The 8,680-nt window shown below is 54.0% G+C and overlaps 1 protein-coding gene across 1 annotated transcript; it reads left to right on the top strand.

Moving 5' to 3' along the window:
• The first annotated feature begins 390 nt into the window (after nt 1-390).
• On the top strand, nt 391-7,234 carry GOT2 (glutamic-oxaloacetic transaminase 2). The gene is made up of 9 exons (XM_010165987.1): nt 391-550; nt 2,473-2,601; nt 2,935-2,994; nt 3,118-3,279; nt 3,494-3,598; nt 4,551-4,701; nt 4,959-5,124; nt 6,087-6,237; nt 6,730-7,234. Exons 1-9 carry the CDS (start codon nt 416-418, stop codon nt 6,850-6,852), a joined length of 1,182 nt encoding a protein of 393 aa, XP_010164289.1. The 5' UTR covers nt 391-415; the 3' UTR covers nt 6,853-7,234.
• Nucleotides 7,235-8,680: the final 1,446 nt, after the last annotated feature.

The following is an 8,680-nucleotide window of genomic DNA, read 5'->3' as shown; positions in this document are numbered from 1 at the left end:
GTAGGGAACCTGCTTTGTCAGGGGGGTTGGACTGGATGATCTCCTGAGGTCCCTTCCAACCCCACCAGTCTGTGATTCTGTGATCTTCATTAGGTCAGCCAGTGTTGTGGGAACAACAGATCAGTTTTCATGCACAAGAGCCCTTCCAGGAGTTTGGAAAAGGCTCTGTACTCCTGCTTCGTGCACCTGCATGAGTCTGGCTGAGGTTCCCTGGAGGGGGCCGACCTCTGTGATCCCGCCTGTGGGCTGTGAAGAGATAGCTGCTTGTACCTTTTCCAGTGGTTTAAAGACAAGATTTCCTGTGATGTTTTCTCTCCAGCCATGTGGGTCCATGTCTCTGCCCTAATTCTCCCTCAAGCCTCATTCTTAGCTTCTTTTTTTTTTCCCCTTCAGCTCATGGTGGTCCCACGTGGAGATGGGTCCCCCTGACCCCATCCTGGGGGTGACAGAAGCTTTCAAACGTGACACCAACTCCAAGAAGATGAACCTGGGCGTAGGGGCGTACCGGGATGACAACGGGAAGCCGTACGTCCTGAACTGCGTTCGCAAGGTGAGCCTGGTGCTGGCTGCTGGGCAGGGATGGATCCAGGCGCCCCGGGGGGGTCAGGAGGGGGAAGACCTGTAGGCAAGGTTTGCCTGTTGGTCCTTAGAATAAGCTTTGTCTCTGCCAGAGCAGGACAGTGTACCTGGATGTCTTCCTTTGCAGTATTAATGCTTTTGAGACAAAGAGAACCAGTTGTTATGGAGTAGGGGTAAAACAGGGAATATGTGTCCTATTCCCATCTAGGTAAATCTAATTTGTTGCGGACTTCCACAGGCCCTCCCCAGCCCAGCTGTCCTCTGAATTCGAAGGTGTTTCTTGAATAGGCTGATGTTCCCCAGGCCAGCTCACATGGGAGGAAAGAGCTGACATTGTCTCCTTAATGGATTAGTCTTAGAAATTCTGCTGAGCCATTGTTAGCGGTTTCTCCGTAAGCCAGTCTAAAACTCCAGCCCAGGGAGCTGGATGTGGCCGCTGCCCTTGAGGGGATTACAGAGCCTTTCCAGGCTGGAAGTGTGGAAATAGGCCGTTAAATGAGCTGACACACAGATTGACTGTCTGCTCTCCTTGGCGTAGGGTGTGTGGTCCATGTTTCTCATCAGTGTGGGGTTTAAAACCATCCCTCGCTCTCCCTCTGTCAGCACGTATTGCAGCTGAGTCACAACTGGGGAGCCTGGGTGGTGGGACAGGAACAGTTTCCTGGTGGGATGTGAATGCTGCCAGGGTCTGTCCTGCTGCCCTGGCAGCACTGACAGGGTTCCCAGAGTGCCCCAGGTGCCTCCATCACTGCACTTTTCAATCATGGCTCCTTGCTGCCGGTCTTGCTTCCATTCCCTGATCCTGTGTTAGGAAAGGACTTGGCCTGGTTTCTGGTGCTGGGTCTGTTTGGAAGAAGTAGAGATTCTGGGGGGTGCCATGTTTAAGGCTTGGGTGATCTGGCTTCCAGACAGGCTGCTTTCAAAATTGGCTGGGGTTTCGGGATTATTTTTTTTTTAATTTGTTCCATCTGGTCCAATAACACTCCCAGCTTGACAAAGCCCTACAAAAGGCTTGTTACCCTACCTGGTTATGGAATGTCTCCCTGTGTAGGAACAATGTCTGGGCCACGAGGATGATGCAAGGGCTGGAGCAGCTCTGCTGTGAGGACAGGCTGAGAGAGTTGGGGCTGTAAAGCCTGGAGAAGAGAAGGCTCCGGGGAGACCTTCTAGCGGCCTCCCAGTACCTGAAGGGGCTCCAGGAAGGCTAGGGAGGGACTTTGGCCAAGGGCAGGGAGTGACAGAACAAGGGGTGATGGCTTGAAACTGGCAGAGGGGAGATGGAGCTGAGATGTGAGGAAGAAATTCTTTGGTGTGAGGGTGGTGAGACCCTGGCCCAGGTTGGCCAGAGAAGCTGTGGCTGCTCCTCCCTGGAAGTGTTGAAGGCCAGGTTGGATGAGGCTTTGAGCAACCTGGTCTAGTGGAAGGTGTCCCTGCTGCTGGCAGGGGGGTTGGAAGTGGATGAGCTTTAAGGTCCCTCCCAACCCAAACCAGTCTGGGATTCTGTGATTCTAATGTCTGCCTTTCAGTAACAGTCAGTTCTCGCCTTCCTGCAGGACAGTTCCTGCTTGGGCAAAGAAATTTGTGTCCTCGTGCAGCAGTGTTGACTTTTAACGGGCTGGAGTGGTGCTCTCCCTTGGCACCAGGGTTCCTGGCTCTGCTGGCACCCACTGAGGGCTCTGGTAGCCACTGAGCACCTTGCCCTGTGGTAAAAGCAGAGTGTCACCTGAAATATTTACTGCTGCCTTGGCTTTGAGTGAGGCCCTGACGGGAAGCTCCTGTAAGCCAGCCTTTGCCCCTCTTGAGCGAGCAAATGTGAAGAGAAGCAACCTTGAGCTGTCCACCGTCCTCTCCACCGTGATGGCTTCCTTGCTGAATGTGTGTCTTCCTTCCCAGGCGGAGGCCATGATTGCATCCAAGAAGATGGACAAGGAGTACTTGCCCATTGCAGGGCTAGCGGATTTCACCCGGGCGTCCGCAGAACTGGCTCTGGGTGAAAACAGTGAGGCTTTCAAGAGTGGCCGGGTAAGGAGCGGGCTGGGAAGCAAGGGGAGGGCAGTGCTGTGGGTGCCCAGGAAAAATGGAAGGACTGCAGGGATACTTATGCCTCTGAGTTGCAAACTGGCCAGATCCAAGGATAACTGCTTCCTCTGAAGCCTGGGGTGAAACAGCCCTTCCTGACAAGGGGAAATAACCTTGCCAGGGGTCTCAACTCCCTTCCCCACAACCCATGCAGTCCCCTCCAGCCCCACGTCCCTGGGGTGTGCTGCTGCTAACGCTGAGGTAGTGACAGGGCTGGTCCCTGTGTCGTACTGGGGCTGCTCAGACTCACCTGGTTTTGGTTTTTTTCCCTTGCAGTATGTCACTGTGCAGGGTATCTCTGGGACTGGATCTCTACGAATTGGAGCCAACTTTTTGGTGAGTCCATGGCTGGTGAGGGAAGGAAAGCACATTTTTTTTGACCGGAGCTGAATCCTTGGGGTTTTCTAACTACTTGAATCTGTACAAGCTGTTTGAACACTCTGTCTTTCTCTTCATCAGCAACGGTTCTTCAAGTCTAGCCGTGATGTGTATCTACCCAAACCATCCTGGGGCAATCACACACCCATTTTCCGCGATGCTGGCCTACAGCTTCAGGCTTACCGCTACTACGACCCCAAGACGTGCAGCCTTGACTTCTCTGGAGCCATGGATGACATTTCCGTGAGTTGCCTTTCATACTTGGAAGCAGGGAGGTGATGTGGGGAGATGGGTGATCATCTTGCTTTAGCCTAAAGTTGATGCCTGAAGGCACCAAATCAAGGCCAGAAGCCTTGCAGAGCTTGTCTAAGATGTCTAGGGCAAGAGTCCCATCTCAGCTGCTGAGGAGAGGGCTTGGATGTCATTAATAATTCATTCTCTGTAACATCTTCCTTAGAAAATTCCAGAGAAGAGCATCATCCTCTTGCATGCTTGTGCTCACAACCCCACTGGGGTGGATCCCCGGCAGGAGCAATGGAAGGAGTTGGCAGCTACAGTGAAGGTGAGCATTGGAGTGTCCCAGGGCCACTGTGCTGTTCCTGGGATAGCCACATCTCTGGGCTTTCATGGGTGGCATCCGATCTTCACTGCACTAAAGGTTACTCCCTTTCTTGAAGCCAGGATGAGTGTCATGTTCCTTTTTTGAAGACAGGAGCCAGACAAATGTACCCATAAAGCTTCTAGCTGACCATCAGACTTCCTGCTGGTGCCTTCTTAGGAAGCTGGGGTAGGGACACCTGAATGGAGAGCAGCAGGGTTGAAAGAGTGAGTTGTGATAGCTGGAGAGGGCCTCACAGTGCTGATGTATTAAAAATGCTGGAAGATCTTTGTGGTAGTTTCACTTGGCTAGCACCAGGACAATCTTTCACATGCCTGGTGTCTTCTCACAAGCTTCAGCTGGAAACAGCTTCATCCTTCTCCTCTTCCTCCCTGCTGCTCCCTCAAGCTGTAGCCACTGAAATTTGGCTTGAAGATGCTTGACCAGTAGTGTCCTGAAAATTGGTAGATATCAGAGTGGCCTCTGTGGCCACCTAGAGGTGGCTGGAGGCCTCCTGACCGAGGGGCAGTGCGGTTGGTTACCTGCATGGAGGCACTGGAAGGGCTGGCACCTGCCCTGAGGATTCCCAGGTGGTTTTCATGGAAACTGCTAATACAGGAAACACTGAAATGGAATAATTTATTACTCCTGAATCCACTTCTGCCTCCTGGACCAGACTGCACATCCCATAAATGCACTGGGAGGGTCTTTACCTGCTGTTTTCATATGTGGTGGGTAGCTGTGGGTTTTGGGCTCCTTCCCCTGTGGCAGACAAAGGGGATTGATTCTACTTCTGGAGAAGAGCAGTTGGCAGTTGAGCAGCTCGCTGCCTGCATGGCTCTTGTCAGCCTGCTGCCCTGCTCCCTGGTGGGGTGTGCAGCTCCTGTGACACTCTCTCTCCCCCCTCTACTGGCAGAAACGAAACCTTCTCGTGTACTTTGACATGGCATACCAGGGCTTTGCCAGCGGTGACATCAACCGGGATGCCTGGGCTGTGCGGTATTTCATTGAGCAGGGCATCAACGTCCTCTTGTCACAGTCCTACGCCAAGAACATGGGGCTGTACGGTGAGTAGGGCTGGTGGTGTGGAGATGGTTTCATCCAGGCTGCTGGAGGGACCGTGCTGTAAACTGGGCTTAGCAGCCAGTGTTTTTCTGCTGCCTGGGTTCATCCTGCAGCACTGAGAGAACCTTCTGGGAGCTGGTGGAGAACCTTCTAGAGAAGAGGGCTCTACTAAAGCTACATGGTGTTTGGGGAAGTCCTGCCCCAGCCTTGGGTATCCAAGGGCAGAGGATGGGACCTAATGACCCAGCCTCTCTTTCAGGAGAGCGTGCGGGTGCCTTCACGGTCATCTGCAGTGACGCAGAGGAAGCCAAGAGGGTGGAATCACAGCTGAAGATCCTCATCCGCCCCATGTACTCCAACCCGCCCCTGAACGGAGCGCGCATCGCCTCCATCATCCTCAACACCCCAGACCTACGGAAGGAGTGGTAAGAGGGAAGCCCTAATGCTCACGACAGTGAGATGGGAGCTCTTTTTGTGGCAGCCCTGTGCTGTGCTTACTGCCTGCTGCTGGTGTGGGCAGCTCTTCGCTGCAGGGGTATGTTCAGAACCACCCCTTCTCCTGGGAGAAATCCCTGCTCAGGTCCTGGCATCTCCTGGTATGGGTCCAGCCTGACACAGACAGGTTTCCCTTGTGTTACCAACACTGAACCAAGGGAAAAAGCTCCCCTAGGATTGAGGGCTGCAGGAGCTGCCTGTCTGAGGAGTGGAGAAGCCTGACTGAGGTGTTGTAGCCACGTAGTATGTCTCACGTGACGGAAGTGGAAGCGTAAGCTCCCTGGGAATAAGACCCAGGAATGTAACCCTCATGCCCTAAGCCTGTTTCCTGGTGTCAGCCGGTGCTGCTCTCCCAGCCCCTTGGTGTTGAGTCCCTGCCGGCAGCTGGCCGGGCAGAACAAAGGCTGGCAGTGTGCTGTGGCCTGGCTGGGACCTCTGTCCCTTTGGCAGGCTGACACTTGTGCCTGATCCAGGGCCCAGCAGAGATGTCTCTGAGCTGTGCTGCCTTGGAGCTGGAATGTACCAGCTGGAATGTACCCCTGCACTCTCCTTTTATCTGCAGATATTATTTTATCTGGGTTTGGGCAGTGCTGCCATGAGGCCTCCTACTCTGCCATGGCTTTCAGAAGTGAGAGATGCCGATACTCTGGTAGTAACGTCCAACAGCTATGGAATAAATAAAGAGCAGTCGCCTTCAGGTAGCAGGAGAAAGAAGCAGGTCCCTAGCTAGAGCTACAGGTTTACACTCTCTGGTCTTTGCTCATCTGCATCCCTGTGTTTTTGGGGTATGAGGCCCTTCCAGGTGGAGAGGGTTGATTCCCAGTAGCTGGGGGGGAAGCAGCGTTGGTGCATCCCAGCCCTGCTCTGAGTGGTTCCTGGGTTGGCTTCTCAGGCTGGTGGAGGTGAAGGGTATGGCTGACCGGATCATCAGCATGCGGACTCAGCTGGTGTCCAACCTCAAGAAAGAGGGATCCTCCCACAACTGGCAGCACATCACCGACCAGATCGGCATGTTCTGCTTCACGGGGCTGAAGCCTGAGCAGGTAAACACGGTTCCTGTGGTCTTAAGGTGTTGTTTGTGGTCCTTGTCAACAAGATCTTGACTGCAGGCGCCACAGTGGGCCCTCATGGGAAGTTCTTCCTCCAGGAGGATCATCCTCCGAGCCTGCAGCACTGGAGCATTGTGGGGACCCATGTCTTGCTCTGCTCTCTGCTGTGCTTGTGGAGGTGGAAAGCAGTTGTAGCCTGCTTATCTGTCAAAGGAAGCAGTCACTTGTTGCTGCTCTGAGGTGACTTTAAAGGTCATTGCAAGTGAGGTGACTCTCCTGGCTGAACATCTGCAGTGTTTGTGTGTTGCCCGAGAGCCGAGCAGCATCTCTCTTGGTTTACAAGGTGCACCGCTGGCTTCGCAGGTAGCAGGATGCCATGTCTGCTGCCTCCCAGTTTGCTTTCAGTTCTGGCAAGCTGGGTAAATTTGTGCTCTGCTAAGAGAGCAGAGGTTGACCTGTGGTTTGAACTCTGCTCTTTCACCCCAGGTGGAGCGGCTGATCAAGGAGTTCTCCATCTATATGACAAAGGACGGACGAATCTCTGTGGCGGGAGTTACATCAGGCAATGTAGGTTACCTGGCTCATGCCATCCATCAAGTCACAAAGTAAAGACAAAGGTGTGCTGTGGAGCTGGTGGCCTTCCCTTCCCCACCGAAGGTCGAAGATGGGGAGGGAAAGGAAACAAGAATACTCCAACCACAGCACTTGACACCGCTGCTGAATGTATCTTGTAGATAAGTTGTTGTAGAAGCCCTAGTGAAAACTGCCCTGCATTGTGGAGCAGGGACATCATTGCTGGCTCCCGCTCGTCACAGCCGTTCTCCCCTGCTGTCCATCCTTTGTCCGGCAGCCCCAGCTCCCATCTGCGCTGGAGGAAGCTTAGCACTGCCATCCTACCAGTGTAGGCACCAAAGGCTTCCCCACACTTGTTTCTCCATGAGAAGGCTTTGTCAGGCTGTTGGAAGCAGCAGTGGGTGGGGAGCTGAGTGGGAGGGCTGCTCAGGTGCACCCCTGCCACCCCAGGTGCCAGCAGGCACTGTCCACCTTCACCCTCCCAGCCCGGGGCTGGGCAGCACCAAAGCTGCCCTGTGACAACCAGCTCTGAGGACTTGTCACTGCTAAAATCTGCTCCATCGTCAGCTTCGCTCTTCCCATCTGGGAATCTCCTTCCAGGGTAATGCACAGAGGCATTGGCGCGTGGGGCAGACCCGTGTCCCTCCTCTAAACCTGCCTGGTTCTCCTGACTTCACTCCTGTGCCCTGAGGTGAAACAATTTCCCCCCTAATAACCTCCTCTGAAAACTGTTTTCTGTTGGTCTCTTCCTCTCCCTGTTCCTGTACCAACCCAGCAGCCCTCCCTGGAAAGCAGAGTCTGTGTGTGTCCCAAAGCCCTGAGCCGAGAGGCGGACCCTACTGTGTCCACCCTCATGTGGGGGTGTGGGGTGTCCCTCTCATCTGCTCTGTTCAGCCAAATTTCTGGTGACACTAGAAAACGGGAGGGAAAGCTCCTGAGGGAATGGAGATCCTGATGACTCCAGAAATGGTCTGTCTTTTTAAACTGAGCATCCCTGAGGCCCCTGTGACTCACCGGACTCTGATTTTTAATCCAAATAAACTGGCACGTGGCTGTGTTGAGCTGGTGGCTTCCTCCTGTCCCTTCCATGCACCAAATATTCCCGGGGGATCGGGGGTGGCCAGTGAAACCATCATCTCCTGAGGATCCCATGAAGAGAGAGAGCAGTTCCCACCCGTGTGTCCCAAGAGCACCCGAGGGGTGTGGGCTGAAGCTGCCCCAGGTGGGAGCTGGTGTCACAGAGCCAAAATGGGGTTGAATGTGGGTGTTGCTGGGGAGAGGGCGAGTTCCCAAAGGCTCCCCTGTGCCTGGCCACTGGAGCACTCTGGGTTTTCTTGCATTGAGCAAAGCTGCAGATCTGGGAGGGTCACTTATGAAGGCAACGGAGCTGGGGAAGGGTCTGGAGCACAAGTGTGCTGAGTTCCTGGCTGAGGGAACTGGGGTTGTTGAGCCTGGAGAAAAGAAGGCTGAGGGGAGACCTTCTGGCTCTGTCCAAGTCCCTGAAAGGAGGGTGGAGAGAGGTGGGGGGGTGGGTCTGTTCAACCAAGGACCAAGTGACAGGACAAGAGGAAATGGCCTCGAGTTGTGCCCGGGGCAGTTGAGATGGGATGTGAGGAAGAATTTCTTTGCTGAAAGGGTTCTGAGGCATTGGAAGGGGTTGCCCAGGGCAGTGGTGGAATCCCCATCCCTAGAGGGATTTAAAAGCCCTGTAGCTGTGGTGCTTAGGGACATGGTTTAGTGGACATGGTGGTGTTGGGTTGACATTTGGACTTGGATGATCTTGAGATCTTTTCCAAGCTTAATGATTCCATGAGTCTGTGAGCTTTCCCCATCCATCAGCACCTTTCCCTGCTGCAGCCGTACC

The sequence above is a fragment of the Antrostomus carolinensis genome, unplaced genomic scaffold (assembly GCF_000700745.2).
Source record: "Antrostomus carolinensis isolate BGI_N321 unplaced genomic scaffold, ASM70074v2 scaffold27220, whole genome shotgun sequence".
NCBI lineage: Eukaryota > Metazoa > Chordata > Aves > Caprimulgiformes > Caprimulgidae > Antrostomus > Antrostomus carolinensis.
Note: the sequence above shows the minus strand (reverse complement) of the source record. Positions and strands in the feature narration are given on the sequence as shown.

Coding starts and splice junctions, on each gene's coding strand:
- GOT2 (XM_010165987.1), top strand. CDS start 416: ATGGGTCCCCCTGACCCCATCCTGGGGGTGACAGAAGCTTTCAAACGT. Junction 3,280..3,493: donor GAGCCATGGATGACATTTCC/GTGAGTTGCCTT, acceptor CATCTTCCTTAG/AAAATTCCAGAGAAGAGCAT. Junction 3,599..4,550: donor AGTTGGCAGCTACAGTGAAG/GTGAGCATTGGA, acceptor CTCTACTGGCAG/AAACGAAACCTTCTCGTGTA.